Genomic DNA, 16,699 nt, shown 5'->3' with positions numbered 1-16,699 from the left:
ATACTTTTGTGAAATCACATTTTTACTAGAGAAAAAGACACATTTCTAAAAATAAAACCATGTTTTTTTTGTTTGTTGAAACTATATGTGCAAAGACATTGTGATAAAGCCAAAGCCACTTGTCCGTTTATTCAAATCATTCTTATACCTTGTACATACTCATTGATACATACTGTTTTAAAATTCAGAACATGTATAACTTTAATATATATTTTATTTTGTTTTTCTACTCTATATAATTTATGTTTGCTGTACAGTTTGTTTTGGTGTTCACACTTTCTTCAGTTTAGTTTTGGATAAATACGTCCTAAAAAAGCTTCAAACTAAAAACGCCCAGTTTATTGCAAGAATCTTTCAATGTTGTAATCACACCAGTTAATTTAGCTGATACACTATAAATCCTTTGCAACCTTGCATTTTATTCATCATTAAAACACTAACTTCTTCTTTTCCTTTGGCTGTTCCCTTTCAGGAGTCACCAAAGCGAATCACGTGTCTCCATCTAACTCTGTCCTCTGCGTCCTCTTCTCTCACACCAACTAACTTCATGTCCTCCCTCACTACATCCATAAATCTCCTCTTTGCTCTTCCTCTAGACCTCCTGCCTGACAGCTCCAACCTCAGCATCCTTCTACTGATATATTCACAGTTTCTCCTCTGAACATGTCCAAACCACCTCAATCTGGCCTCTCTGACTTTATCTCCAACACATCTAACATGATCTGTCCCTCTGATGTCCTCATTCCTGATCCTGTCCATCCTCGTCACTCCCAAAGAGAACCTCAACATCTTAAGCTCTGCTACCTCCAGCTTTGGCTCGTGTCTTTTCTTCAGTGCCACTGTCTCTAAGCCGAACAACATCTCTGGTCTCACCACCGTCTTGAACATCTTTCCTTTCATTCTCGCTGATACTCTTTTATCACACAACACACCTGACACTTTCCTCGACACGTTCCAACCTGCCTGCACTCGCCTCTTCACCTCTTTTCAAGACTCTCCGTTGCTCTGAACCGTTGACCCTAAGTACTTAAAGTGCTGCACCTTCTTCACCTCTGCTCCCTGTAACCTCACTGTTCCACCTGGGTCCCTCTCATTCACACACATGTATTTTAAGCTTCATTCCTCTGTTTTCCAGAGAATTTTCTTCCACCTTCTCCCTGCTCTCGTTACAAACCACAATGTCATCTGCAAACATCATAGTCCACAGAGATTCCTGTCTAACCTCATCTGTCGGCCTGTCCTTCACCAGAGCAAACAAGAAGGGGCTCAGAGCTGATCCTTGGTGCAAACTCACCTTAGCTGTAGTGGTCCAGTCATCTGGAAAGACCTCCTGACAACCCAGACCGTGTCTCATCCCCTCCCTTTTACACACAGCCATCCTGTGTTGTCTGGCTACACTCTGGCTTGACTTGGCTCTACTGCCAATACTTTAGTCACTGATCTCTTTCAGATTACGTCGACACAAGGTCTAGTCCATCTGAGTGCTTCTACCTCCGCTCTTACATGTCACCCTATAATCCTGCCTCTTCTGAAAGTGTTTGCTACAGCCATTTTCATCCTCTTTGCATAGCCTACCATAGTCTGGCTTAGACAAAGTCAGCCTACTGTAGTCGGTAGTAACATTTGAACACCTCATCATTGCAACTAAGATTATACAAAAACATTGGTGCTGTAGTTAATGTTGTTAATGCCAGTGAACGTATCTTTGCGTTGCCTGTTTTAGGAATGAACAAATATACGCTTTCTTCCACAAATTAATGTTTTTCTGTGGTCACTGTCTTGAAAGGTTGGGGAAATTGAGTTGGGAGTGTATGTATGGATTTGCCAATTATGTCATTAATGACATCACATAACAGCCTTTGAAGTTGTCAGGGAAACAATGCTTTGTTTACAGCTACTGGAGCTGCCTGTCTCTACAGTTTCTACAGAAAATTAAAGAAACTAGTGAAATACGCTTACAAAACGGCAAGTTTAGTATAAACCAAATATTTTAAACAATAATACATAAAACAATAATAACAAAATATGGCATTTTTTTCAATATAATAAAAAATGAAGCACCAGACTTAATAGACTGGAACATCAATGTTTCAGATGCACAGATCCTTAGTGTTGTAGTTATAGGTAGAAATGTAGTACAAGTACTTGCAGAAAATAGTACATAGTCAGTGTAAAACACACTGGACAAATGTAATAGAACATCTTTTTTTAAAAGTAGAACATTGTGCAAAAGCAATTAGATCTGCAAGTCTATGTAGTGACAACAGTTTTTCCTCAATTTTCACTCGATAGTCACGCTGTTAGCAGACTAAAAACAAAACCACCGACAAGAAATTACAGTAACTTGAAAAGCTTTCGCTTTCAGAAAAATGTCCTAGTCAACGTCAGCTGCTGCTGTGCTGTTTACAGTGTTGGTTTTAGAAAGCCGTGACCACAGCTGTGTAGGAATCTCTTTCCACACACACTGCAGCTGTTAAGCTTTTCCACACTGTGACGACGCATGTGGCAGACAAATGTGCATTTACGGTGGAAGCACTTTCCACAGGTAGAGCAGATGAATTTGTTTTCCTCTGAGTGGGTTTGTTCATGAACTCTCAAACTGTCAGTGCTGGAGAAACCTTTCTGACACACAGTGCAGCTGAAGGATTTCAGCACTGCCAGTGGTTTTGTTTGCTGACTCTCTGATGCCTCCTGGTCCCTGTGCACCACCTGTTGATGCTCCAGTGGCTTAGAGCAGTGAAAAAACATCTTACCACAAAGGTCACACACAAATGGTTTCTTTGCCTCGCGACCGACCATGTGGGTCTTGAACCCCCATGTTCCGGAGAACTCCTCCCCACATTCCTTAGCTACACACCTGTGTGGACACAGAGGTGTCTTTGCAGGTTCTTCTTTAGACCAAACAGACCAAACGATTTGTCTATACTGGGCTGTGTATCTAGTTCCTGTAAAGAATAAGATTTACAGCGTAAGGATTAGCTATTTGTAATAAGCACTGACAAACACATTTTATACGTGGTGTAATATGTAATCAAGATTTCAATGAAATCAGACCATATTTATAGTATTTAATTTGCTTGCCCAGTTAAACTGGACAAACATGATATGGCTTTTATTGTGAAAGTCACAGGAAACACAAAGATTAGTAGTGACCACAGTGAGAAAAACAGTTCTTGATAATATCTTTATTACAGCAATCACTGTGTGTTACAGATGTATGTTACTAGGTCTAGTGCAGCCTACCTGAGGGTCCACAGGTTTGGTTTCCTGACCTGCTGTGAGTGTTAAGGCTGGTGGACTGTCAACAGACTGACCTGCAGCTCCCAGGAGGGTCCCCTGTCTGTCCACTGTCAGGATGGAAGCAGGTTTAGTGTCAGACAGCACAGAAGCAGCAGCATCATCGCCCCCCAACTGGTGCGATTTAGATTGACAGCAACAGAGGACAGGTCAGCCAGAGGTTGGTTCGTCACCATCAGAGGTGCAGAGGGCTGAGGGGGTGTCTGACCTGGGGCCACGGCAGAGTCCAGGATGACCATGGCCAGAGCTGCAGGGTCTGACACTGACTGATGGGTGTGCAGGGACCACCGGGACACCTGTGGTCATTCCACAAGGTAAAAATATCATTCAACAAGAAAGAAATGCTTTTGGAAAATCACAAATATGGTGATGGAAAATTAAAAACAAACAAAAAAAAATGAACCACTGCACTAAATATTCAAATTAAATATTAAATTATTATAATTTGGAAAATTTTATTCAAAACATTTTAATTGATGCTGCAACTGTCTCCAGTTATGGGCTTAGTTACTTTACTGTCACATGTAGAAATGTTTTGTTGAAGTATACTAATTATCAATATTAACAGGCGCGAGAGCAGCAGCAGTAGCAGCATTATTACTCAGTATCCGCTCTGTCACCCTCCTCAGGTCCCGGTCCAGGTGCGTCACCTCCCTCCTAAGCTGGCTCCCACCTGGCTCCCACCTGGCTCCGCAGCTGCTCCTCCAGCCGTGAGGCAGCCAGCTCGTCCTCCAGCTTTCCCGCCTCCGCCTCTCCGAGTTTCCTCCTTTGAGCTAAAATGAAGCTGTTGCCTACTGTGGTTCAGTGAAGCGCAACAAACAACGAAAACGTGAAGTCCGGAAGTTACAGCTTCCGCGCATGCGTAGCCCGATTAGTCCGAGCTAATCGGAAATCAATAACATAACAAAAAATACTGCCAAAAGTGAAATACAACTGCAATAATAACAATAAAATAAAAACAAAAACCGGTCAAAAGGATGACATTAAATAAACATAGAATTAACATGTTTTGATTAATTTCATTGAAAAATTGTATACCTTTAGTTTTCTTTTTAAATTCTGTGTATTAGTATAAATAAATGTAAAAGAACATGAATACAAACATAATATCATCAGCAATTTAGCAAGTAAAAATCACTCAAGCTCACTGTAATATCAAAAGCTATTGTTACGTTTAGGTTAGTACTGTACTTATGATTATTAATATATGGGTTTAACATTAAGGACCATTAATACTGTTTTCTTATTAGTAGAGGTAGTTATACTCACATTATGTACATGCCTGTGGTTTAAATTTCTTCATGTCAAATCTACAAGTCATCTTTAGTTGTTTTAAATATTCATCTGCAACAATAACTACATGTCTCATACATGTAATGAACTACATAATGTTCATATGTTCCTATAAAATGTTATTACATCAAACACTGTATTGTGTAAAGAATGTTAACAATAAATGATATGTGTCATATCTAACCAAAAACAAAACCATGTAAGTTATTTATTAATATCTTTGTTATCAGTCATTCATTCTGTTTTGATTGTACACTATTTTTGTTCATTGCACGTTTTTTCATTATTTGTTTACAAATCCCACTGGAAGTGAATGCATCACAGCACAGCAGGGATGTGTTCACTGGCCCCGTGTCACTGCAGCTGTGCAGATGTTTAATGTTGTTTCAGCAGAGATGAACAGAGATGCTGCAGCTCCTCTTCTTGTGTCCGATATCTTCCTTTACCCTGCTGGATTCCTCTTCCTCTCATTCTCTCTGAGAGCAAAGCAGCGTGGGCAGATGACACACACACAGGCAGATAAATATTCAGTCTTTGCTGCTTTAATGATACTAGTTACTAGAGCCTTGTTGTGAAGTCTACTTCCCTGTCAATATGTGTTTCCTGTTGCTTTTACCGGAGCCATATCCTACACCCAAACCCCAGTTCAAGGGAGTGTTAACAGCTGTTATCGACACACAGATGACTTTTAATTTGTTGGCTGAAAACATCCAAAGCAGAATGAGTATCACAGCAGGAACATGTGTCACATCTGCACCCATCGGACGACTCACACGAAATCTAAAATGTTATAACTGACCCTAGAACAAGCTGTTACACAGATACAAGTTTATACAATGAGATTGTTTATATACTGAACTTAACCCCACTCCCTCAGGATAATCCTAGCAAGTGTCCTCCTGGCACCGGGATTATAACATGGAGATCTCAGTTTACTCAAGTGGTAGAAAGTTCGGCTTTGGAGCTTTCAATTTTTTTTAAGACTAAATGGATCTTGTGTTCAGATTGTTTTCTCATCTGCTGTTGGATCTTTCCCTCTGATTTTAGTCCAACATAAAAACAAGGTCCTCTTGGCGGTTTAGAGTGTTATTCGATATGTAGATATTCCTAAAAAAGGCCATGTTTAACAAATTCTGTGCAAAAAACACTGGAAGCAGCTGGAACCCAATGTAGAGTCAAAGCCTAGTTGAAGTTTAACAACTGTCTTTTCTCTGATTTGAACCTGGCTTCTATGAGCCAGAGTTTACAGCTACAGGAGCTGCAAGGTACAGCTATTAGAGATATACGGCCCCAAGTGATCAGGGGCATCTTTGAAACGAAACAAATAGACCCAAAATGATCACAAACGCCCGCATGAGAACTACAAAGATGCTGGAAAGAGAAACAAAATGACTTCAAAGTACAGCAACAAAGAGACATACAAACACTACACAGAGGTACAAGATCAACGAGATGGAAATGACTCCAAAAAGGTGCTAATAGAAACTCACAAAATGCTTACATAGATATATAATGACTACAGAGACACAAAAAACTGAAAAAATGCAAGAAGCAATGGAGAAACCTGCAGACACATAGAGAAAAAGATGAACCACAGAGACATAAAACGACTACAAAAGAGAGGGAGGAGACAGGGAGGCAGACTAAGAATGGAAAAAATGTGAACATCTGCCCAGATTTAGTCTGAAGCATTTCCTGTTATCAGCTGACAAAGACAAATGGACAGACAGACAGAGGAGCGAAAGAGACAGACAAAGAGACACAAAAATAAAGATGAGATCAAATACTGGGACTGTTGTGGCCTCATACACAACATACCTCAGATGGAAATACCGTAGTTTTTCCTGCACTAACCAGAACCTCCTGATCCATAGGTGGATGGTGGATGAAGCAGCTGTCAGTATCAGATCCACCTGTACCTGCTGCTGGTTCTGTTCATCACAGAGTCTCTACACTGACCCTGATCTTTGTCCTTAGCTTTTACTCATCACCACAAATGTTTCTGGGAATGTTTGTTTGCACTTTACAGCACAAATGTGAAATGAAGTTGACAATAAATATTTTCGACTTCCCTTCTCAGGTGTTGTTGTCTCCAGCATTTGATTTTTTTTTAAGATTAACTATAATAATAATACATTTAATATATAATGCACTTTTCAATAAGAACAAATCTCAAAGTGCTACAAGAAAAAGTAGCATAAAACATAAACGTTGTCAGTAAAAAAGCAGGGAGCAGTTGTTAAGAAGCTTTCTTGAAGAGTGAGGTCTTCAGGTCCTTTTTAAAAGCAGCTACAGTCTGTGGGGCTCAAATGTTCAGGGCTTTCCTCAGGTGGGGGCACAGCCAGTAACTTAGTTCTGGGCATATGTAGAACGTGGCCACTTGTACAACGGAGATTGTGGGACAAAGTTTGCTGATTGATAAGCTCCTTGAAATTGGCCGGGGTGTTGCCATGGATGCACTGATGTGTAAGTAACACAATTTTATATTGAATTCTGGAGGAGACCGGGAGCCAGTGAAGGGACTTGACTTGACACTCAAGGGCACAGCCAGCTGCCTTCATTTGCTGCAGCTCACTTGTGTACTAGAATGTCACTGTTCTAGTTTTGATGGGGGCATGAGGATCTAGAAGGCTGCAGAGAAATCTGTTATACTAGTCGAGGCAGATGGCCGTCCACCCTGAGCCTGGTTCTGCTGGAGGTTTCTTCCGTTAAAGGGAGTTTTTCCTCTCCACTGTTGCCTATGGCTTGCTCCAGGGGGAATTGTTGGGTTCTCTTTATATATCTTTATAATCTTGACTTTATTCTGTAAAGTGCCCTGAGATGACTTTGTTGTGAATTGGCGCTATATAAATAAAGTTGAATTGAATTGAATTGAAAAAATAGTCCACTGACTGATAAGAGGTTTACAGAGATGAGAGGTTGGAGATCTGAGGCCAAGTTGTCTAGTTGTATATTGTTGAGATTAAAGTTACATGTGATTGTCAGTGATGAAAAGATCTGGAGCAGCGGTCGCCAACATGGTGCCTGTGGGCACCAGGTAGCCCACAAGGACCACATGAGTAGCCTGCGGACTGTTCTTAAAATAACTCACCATAGAGCCACTTATCAATGAGCTGCATCACATTTTTTTGTTGCTATTCTTTAAATCACATTTGATAGTTATTGTGAGAAATCAGTAACATGACCCGTGTCTTCACAAAGATGAATATTATGAATCTAACTATTTAATAATAATACCATACGGTAAGTTGAGCAAATTTGTTATTTCAATAGTGCGTATTAAACTGGTGGCCCTTTGCATTAATCATTACCCGAGAAGTAGCTCTCAGTTTCAAAAAGGTTGGTGACCCCTGATCTAGAGTGTGTGGTGTGTGTGGGGAGATGAACATGCTGTGTGAGGTTTAGACAGCAAACATTATGCATCTCTGCCACCTGTGGTTCACGCTGACCTCACAGAGCTGTTCCTGCACAGAGAGAGAGAACACAGCAGAGAGAGAGGGAGGCGATCAGAAACACAGAGCGAGTAAAAGGAAGTGAAACTCTGCCACAGACTTTAAAGTGCTCAAACTCTGAGCTCTGAGCCGCACACATCATGACTGTCCACTGAGATTACGCAGAGGCACATGATAAAACGCAGGAGATGCTGACAATTGCATTGGAACCTGACACATTAGCCGGCTCTTTGTATGGTGAGTAGAATTTATATTTCAAATTAATGTGGCGACGTTCATGCAGAACATGAAGCATGGAGCTTTTCAATTAAGGGGAACAGGGGATGTCAGTGCAGCGTAACGGAGAATAGAATCTATAAATAGCAGTGCTAAAGAAACACAATGTAATGCAGAGTAATCTTTTGTTGTAAACCAACTTTGTCTGTAATTTGAAATTTAAAGGTTTTTTTTTTACAGGAACAATAAAGCAAAACAGCAAAAATCGTGAGGATTCTGAATCTGAGGAGTAAATTTCTACATTAAATGTGTCATAAAAGTCAAAATATTGGAGAAAATGTGGACTGAATAAAACTGAATTTACCACAGAAACTAAAGCAAAAGTTCATGAGAACATTGCAAAGGCACATTCGACGCTTCATTATTAACTGGGCATTGATTAGAAATTCATCCCTGAGTTCGTTTTAAATTTAACTCATTATGATTCAGGTAGAGTTAATATTCTCAAACAAAAGAATTTTGTACTTCTGTAACATTTTGAGAAGTGCTAAATGTTAAAAGTGACATGCAGAATGGTTCATGATTGTGTAACTGTACATTACAAATAAGGAAATGATAAAAATGTACAGAATCTTTAAATGATGTTATACATTCATCCCCTGGTTTCTGACTGTATATCATCATTTCTTTATGTCTATATGTATGTCTGCACCAAACTGACTCTTCCTCTGTGTCTCTGTGCACTTTTCTGTTTGGTTTGTGCCTCATTCTGGGGAAAAATGCAGAAAGTCATAATGTAAGCAGATGTAGGGAGAGAGCGAGAACAGCTGAACTGCAAACAAACACAATTTCAAATATTTAGAGAAAATATGGCAGACATTTGGATTAACGTGTAGGGAAACATTCCTATTAGGTGACAGTTAGTTTCAAGTGAAGATGTAGAATAAAGCATCACACATGACAAAGGGCAGCAGCAAATGCTGCATCAGACATTTATGACTGAGACCTGAAATGTTGTCTTACAAACGATCAAAAATTCTTCTTTTGATCATTTCACAGTTGGACAACACGGAGCAAATGATAACGGAAATGTTGCGTCCGTGTTTCCAGGGGAGACGCTTGTTGTTGCTTTAGTGCCTGATTCTGTTATGGGAGTTGACTTTTAACTAACTGATGTAGCTGCACACTGAAAACGGTTCCGTTTGCAGCTCCTTCCTGTCATTGGTCATCCTGTCGTCTTTATTTTTGCAAAGCTCCGCAGCACTTCTCTCAACTCCCTGATGATGCGTGTATTCACACTGCATATAGTAAAAACAGTGCAATTATTCCATATAATGTGAATGAAGTGACTTGACAGGTTATGGCCCCAGTTTTCAAAGAGCTGTGGTTCCTTTGATGCCATATGATGCTATATTTAACTGACTGTACATTACATGGTTTGTTTTACCAGTCACTGTTTGTCCATGCAAATCACTGCTGTGTGCTGCCTCCACGGTCATTGTCGTGCTGCGAGTTTATTTCCATGAGCTGTCCTCCATATACTAAATAAATACAAAACCCAGGAGAACTCGGGACAAGCTGTGCTTAGGAGGCTTTTTACCTTTCAAACAAACCAGTTATTTCACCTAGAATCCAGTGCTTCACACTGGAAGAGTTTCCCAACAATATGAAAAATGAGTCGACCATGCAAACACAGCTCAACATGATAAATAAAGTGCATATATTCATCATGTGTCATCAGAGGAGAGCAGCCTGGAGCAGAGGACACACTGTGTGTGTGTAGGTGGTAAACTGACTAAAGTGAAACTGCTAAAAAAAGTCTGTATCCATGATGTCAGTTTCATGATGTCCTCAGTAAATTAGTGTCCGTGCAGCTCATTTTCTATATGGAAGGTTCATGTGAAGCACTTACATTTTCTGTTTTGCTTCTTTATTTCCCAGTTGTGTGTGAATAGGAGTGTGTGCACATCCGTCAGTGTGAATTAGTCTTTAGGGGACATTGACGTGTAAGACCCTCCCCACCCCTGTCCCTGTCACGTTGGCTGTTTGGAGTCTCTTTGTCTCTTTCTGAAGCAACTTCTGTTGTTGTAGCGGTTTGTCTCTTTGTCTCTTACACTGTGGTCGTCATTTCATTGCACATTACCTTTGTGTTGTTTGTGTAGTGCTTTGTATCTTTGTGACCTCTCAGAACCTTTGTGTAGTCATTTTATGTCTCTGTGGTTTTTCTCTACGTGTCTCCTTGTTTCTCCATTGCATCTTGCATTTTTGCTGTTATTTGTCTCTCTGTAGTCATTATGTGTGTATGTAAGCATTCTGTGCATTTCTATTAGCACCTTCTTGGAGTCAGTTTCATCTCGTTGATCTTGTACCTCTGTGTGGTCTTTGTACGTCTCTTTGTTGCTGTACTTTGAAGTCATTTTGTTTCTCTTTCCAGCATCTTTGTAGTTCTCATGCGGGCGTTTGTGGTCATTTTGGGTCTATTTGTTTCGTTTCCAAGTTGCCCCCGATCATAAAGTTTTTTATAAACTGATTAGCATCATGGTGGAATCCAGTCAGGATGAGTCGACTGGCTCCAGTGTGCTGCAAACACACCACTGTTTTCTACAGCCCATGTTTTCCATCACATTGTGCCTCCTGTACACGCTGACCATGCACTGAAATCGAATTTCTCCTGTGAAACACTGACTCGGACAATCTCCCGCTGTATGTTACATGTGTAAAACCATTAGTGAAGGAGGCTTCGTGAAACCCAGTTTGTTGAAAGACCGTCACCATGGCAGCAGGAGTCTGGTGAACCTGCACTGCTTTGCTTTCCGATATAACTTTAGCTGAAGAAAGCAGAATTTGCTCACTGTGTCTTTTAGTATGATGAGAACCAGCAACAATGAGATGCTTTCGCCAATTTCCCCGAGTTTTATATAAACCTGGAAATAATTTAAAGACACAAGAAGTTTTGAAGTGTAAACTAAACTGTAAGAAGAAATAATTCAGATTCTCTCAGAACTTGATCGTGTTAACTCCTTTGTATAAACCCGAAAAGTTTATTGTTCTGGCGACACTAAGGTGGAGTTGGTCTACTCACCACAGGAAGTGTTGCATTCACAGAAAATAATCTGATGAAGCACTGTGGTTTTCTCGAATTCTGTCAAATACTAAATCATCGTTTTCATATATCCAGGAACTATCACATGCAAATGACCGGTCTTTCATATGTGGGTTTTACTTTTGTTTCTGAATTACTTCATTCTTGCGTCAGCTTTTTCTGGTGAGACATAAACTTCCCAAATTGCTGAACAAATGTGTGCAAAAGATGTTGTAAACACAGCCGAGAAACTTTTGCATTTCCATTGTGTTTTGTTGGTTTTATATAATCAGATCACATTTGGATGTTAAACTCCACTTTCATAAAAAAATAACTGACAAACCTCTGTCATTCTACCAATCAGTTCTTGCAGATATTCAGGTGTGACTTTCTTCTGAAGAACTTTCCAAAGGTCTTTGGTAGTGGTTTGGGCGGTGTCCCTGAACTCTCCGGTCCAGCTTCTCTCACACCAGCTTGATAGGGTTCACATCTGGCGACTGAGCTGGCCAAACATTCACTGAGAGTATTCCACCAGCTACTTTATTCTTAGGAGGATTCTTACACAATGCGGTCTCTTTTTGTTTGGGGTCACTGGAGTCATTGTCTTTCTGCAAAATGAAGTTATCCCCAGTCAGTCATTGCCCAGAGGGAATGACTGACTCCTCAGCTTGGAGCGGTATCCATGCCAATCATCCCCAGATCGTCACGTTTCCACATCCATGCTTCACTGATGGTGTTGGGCAGGCCTCCATCACCTTTTCATGAGCTCTGCATGTAACACATGTTCTTTGCTTGGGTCTAAAACCCTGACTCATCAGTCCACAAGACTTTGTTCCAGTCATTTAAAGTCCACTGTTTGTAAAGTTTGGTGCACTGCAACCTTTCTAAGAATTTCTCAACCTTATCAGTGTCTGTGGACACTGGTTTCTCTCTTGTTTTATTCAACAATGCATCCAATTCAGGAGCATTGAGGCACATTTGCACTGCATCTTCTGTCCTGATGGATCCAGTTGCATCATGGCTCTGGAGACTATAGTGTACACCTTCTAAAGAACGTAGTAGTATAGACTGATGAGTTTTCTAAGGAAAGCTGTTTTTGTCTGGCTATAAATATTAGCTCCACATCAATGAAGGTAATTCAAAAATATCATTTACATGATTTAGGAAATGAGTTAATTCTGGTACCTTACATATTGTTTCCTTGACAATATTTTTGAACATTTGAATGCAGAATTTTTACTTGTAATCAAGTACTTCTACATTTGATCCAGTAAAACCTCACATTTAACATCAGTGAGTATGTTGCTTTAGCCCATCGACTCTTGTGGATGTGGTTGCCAACTTTACACTTGCCTCTGCACACATACTGTATCTTTATTATTGAGTAATACTTACCCTGCATTGGCCCCAGTATTAGTACCCTTTGAGTTAGGAAGTGAAAGTGGGTTGCAGTGATAAATATAACCCACTACGGAAACACTGAGCTGCAGCAGATGTATCTTATAATCATAAACTAATAGTAAGTAATAAACACAGGAAATTTGAGAACATGATGTCTAACGCACGACCTGTAAGTTATCATTGCAGCACAGGAAGCCTCAGTGTTACCACTTTAATGTCCGAATGTGTTTCAGGAGCCTCTGTAGTGATCAACTGGGAAACCGGATCCAGGTCAGGTCGGTCAGGAGGAAAAAACAAAACGGCAGCCTGCTGTCATCTCCTGTCACCACTCACCTGTTTTTATTGGCGTGGGTGAAGCTGAGCGTGAGCGTGTGTTGGACAGGGTTAAATCAGAGGTCTGGGGGAAGTGTGTGTGTGTGTGAACAGCAGGAAAAACAGGAGCTCAGGAAACTTTTTATTTGTGTAAAGCAGCCGCTGCGTGTTCAGATCATGAACATAAAAGGCTTCTGTGAGGAGTTAATAGGAATTTTCTGCAGGACACACAGAAAGTGCTTTTGTGACTTGTTTGTTGATGTGCAAATGCACAGACACGCTAAAGTAAATTGAACTGTTAGATAAACCAAAGCAAAGGTGACGTCATGGTATTTCCATAAATACTGTTTGGTGAGAGCAACCTCAGAGCAGGTCCAGGGCCATTAAAAAACTTTGGAAACAAAGAAATAATAGTATCAACTAGGTTTGATTGTTCAGGGAATAAAGAGCAGCAGTACATCAAGGGTCTTTCACTATACGATATATGTTGGTTTCTGCAGTATTTACCCCTTAAACTGCCCCCTCAGCTGCAGCACTAATGTTTCTGCAAGTCAATTGTTTGCCAGTCTTTGGCTCGTCTCAATATAAAAAATAAAAAAAAATATAAAGTTTGGCACGTTCAGAAACATAAAGAGACAAATCAGACACATACTCAGTGAAGTAAGAAGTTTGTGGTACTACAGAAAAAGTAAGAGGATTAGGATTTAACCATGAGGGGACTCAAAAAGTCAGGTTATCACAGGGGTCAGGATTTATCCTCAGTACTAAATGTGAAAATTGACCAGAGAGCCACATGGCCACATACTGTTCAACGGGACTTCATTATCACTAAAGATGGTACAAACCAGGAGACTGATCTTCATCTAATCCCTGGTGACACCTCAGCTCTAGGCGGAAAAACAAAGGGGGGGGACACACATGTGTAAGCTGCAGCTAAAACTAAATATATGTTATCAATATCAAGATAGATCTAAACACAACAAAACCAAACAGGGCAGAAGCCAGAGCACAGAAGGACTGGCTGATGTAGTCTTACAGCCAGGTGAGCTGAATTCCCTTCAGGGAGACGGTTGTCATGACAATTTATCCAGTAGTGATGAGGTTCTTCGGTCTTAGGTGGCTGACTGCCTCTGGTTACTGGATTACTGAGAAAAGTCTGTCTCTTTACACCCAGATGAGATTTTACTTCATAGCAAACTGACTTAATGACCTTACTCTCGTCCATTTCTTCCCAGGGATGGCTCTCCTCAACTCCACCAACCAATCCGACTTTAGCAGCCTCTTCACCCACCAGGTGCTCCCATCACTCTATTTCGTGACCTCCATTGTGGGCGGGATTCTGAATGGCATCGCTGCATGGATCTTCTTCAGGGTGCCCAGCGACTCAGCCCTGGTGATCTACCTGAAGAACATAGTGGTGGCCGATCTTCTCATGGTGGTCACCTTTCCCTTCAAGTTGGCGGCTCAGTTAGAGCTGGGCGGCTGGAGAATCCATGTGATCATGTGCCGTTACACTGCCGTGCTCTTCTACTCCTCCATGTATGCAGGCATCCTCTTTATGGGCCTCATCAGCCTTGAGCGCTATGTCAAGATCGTCCGACATGCATCCCCCTCCTCCTCCCCCGCCTCCTGCAGGTCCAGGTTGAGCAGAATTTCTGTACTGCAGCTCCTGCAGAGCGTCTGCTTCGCCAGGGTGCTGGCGCTCTTCACCTGGAGCCTGCTCCTCCTCTGCGTCTTGCCCAACGTCATCCTCACCAGCCTTCCGGCCACTGAGGAGAACTCTCGGCACTGCATGCAGCTGAAGACACCTCTGGGTGTGCAGTGGCATCGGGTGTCCAGCTTGTTCAGTGTGTGCTTGTTCTGGCTGACGCTGCTGGCCCTGGCCTTCTGTTACACCTCCATCGCCCGTCAGGTTTACCGCTCGTACCGCAGAGTGCGCAGAAACAACAGCGACATCTGCCGTAAGTCCAACCGCAGCATCTTCAGCCTCCTAGCGGTGTTCTTCGTCTGCTTCGTTCCATACCACGTTTGCCGCGTTCCGTACACTCTGAGCCAAATGCCGTGGTCGAACTTCAGCTGGGACACCCGCTTCCTGCTCTTCCAGTTCAAGGAGGCGACGCTGTACCTGTCAGCGCTCAACGTCTGCCTCGACCCCATCATCTACTTCCTGATGTGTCGAAACTTCAGGGAGTCGCTGCTGAGGAAACTGTCACGACGAGAGAAGAGACGGTCCCTGACCACCGCCCAGAGCCTGACCAACATTTAAAATGAGACAAGGAGAAGACAAGCGCAGGACCGCAGCCTGAGCATGGTTTAAGAAGGGAGGAGAGGGAAGACAAGGAGACAAGGAGAGAAGAAAACCAAAATGATGGACAAAATCACCTAAACTCAAGGTCCACTTACTCACATTTTCAGAAAGTTTCACTGGACACGATCAGCAGCCATTTACACACAGATGTTCAAACGTTTTTTTATCTTTCATCATTCATCATCTCAGGATGTGGACACTATCACTGAGTGTCAGTCAAGAGTAAATGTTATCATCAGCGAATGCTTATTTTTATCATGGCATTATCTTTCTGTTATGTTTGACTGATATCAATATAAATAGTTGACTCTCGTGTGTATAATTGTAAATAAGCAACAGTATATATTATTAAATACTATTTATAAAATACGTGGGATTAACAGAGCTCCAGTTTTATTTATAGTTGAAGAAAGAAAAGAAATGGAATAAAGAATAAGTAAACAAAAGAAATGGAAATGAGATAAATAAAAAGGAAGTTAGAGACTTGTCCTTGTTGTTTCCAGATACAGAAGTGAAACTGGACTCTGATGACTGGGCTGCCATGTCTCAGGGCCAACACAGAGAGACATACACAGACAGACAACCATTCACACCTACAGGCAATTTGGACTGTGGGACTAAACCAGAGGACATAAAATGCCACCAAGAAAGGCTGCAGCCAACGACGGATTCGACGGATTCCAAAACGTGGATTATGACACTGGGCATCAAACCTGTGAGACATACTAATGTTGTGCCCAGTTGTCCAGTGTCACGATAGGGTTTGGTGACATCAGCTGCTTTGGTTTTCGTGGCCATGGGGTCACGAGTGATTGTTCTCTCTGGAGCTTCAGTCACATGAGATGAGGCTGGGACAGAATAATCTGAAATGAGGACAGAATGTGTCGAGAAACGAATCAGGTCAATTTCTTTCTACTGTTTTCTCCTGTTTTTCTGCTGTTTGTAGTTTTGGCCTTGGTTCAGCCGGAGTTACAGTGCTTTACGTTTGTACCATCTTGCCTTAGTTATAGTAATAAACCCTAGAGTTGATTGCAAATTTGGACTCTGGACTTTGGGGACAGCTTTAATTTTTGTTGCTCCGTTAGACAGTGGGCGTAACACAGGCAAAGAAGGTGAGGAGGTAATGGACAGTCATGAACCAAACTGTGACATGATACATGATCGTATTCTGACCACGGGGGTTTTCACCGTTAGGTGGACAACCCTGCAGACCTTAGCTTCTGAATGTCTTAACATTTTAGGTGCCTTAACTTTTCCACAGCACGTCCACACAGATGTGACTTCACTACCTTATATCAGATGTTTTTTCTCACCTCCAAAGTAGCTGACAGCTTCATT

At 41.5% G+C, this 16,699-nt stretch overlaps 1 protein-coding gene and 1 long non-coding RNA gene across 3 annotated transcripts; one reads left to right on the top strand and one right to left on the bottom strand.

Annotated features, from left to right (window-relative positions):
• Window positions 1–120: 120 nt before the first annotated feature.
• Window positions 121–4,245, bottom strand: LOC137129484 (uncharacterized). 2 transcript variants are annotated; one of them, XR_010914714.1, is made up of 3 exons: window positions 3,899–4,245; window positions 3,315–3,593; window positions 121–2,945 (listed from the first exon to the last, which is right to left on the bottom strand). It is a non-coding gene; the product is annotated as an uncharacterized lncRNA (long non-coding RNA). The 2 variants fall into 2 exon arrangements; XR_010914713.1 differs by having other exon boundaries at window positions 3,244–3,593; window positions 3,899–4,243.
• A 3,807-nt stretch (window positions 4,246–8,052) lies between these two features.
• Window positions 8,053–15,730, top strand: LOC137129036 (P2Y purinoceptor 14). Its single transcript, XM_067507824.1, has 2 exons — window positions 8,053–8,279; window positions 14,289–15,730. The coding sequence occupies exons 1-2, from the start codon at window positions 8,231–8,233 to the stop codon at window positions 15,317–15,319; spliced, it is 1,080 nt and encodes a 359-aa protein (XP_067363925.1). The 5' UTR covers window positions 8,053–8,230; the 3' UTR covers window positions 15,320–15,730.
• The last annotated feature ends 969 nt before the right edge of the window (window positions 15,731–16,699 follow it).

The sequence above is a fragment of the Channa argus genome, chromosome 6 (assembly GCF_033026475.1).
Source record: "Channa argus isolate prfri chromosome 6, Channa argus male v1.0, whole genome shotgun sequence".
NCBI classification, from domain to species: Eukaryota; Metazoa; Chordata; class Actinopteri; order Anabantiformes; family Channidae; genus Channa; species Channa argus.
This window is presented reverse-complemented; position numbering and strand designations above follow the sequence as displayed.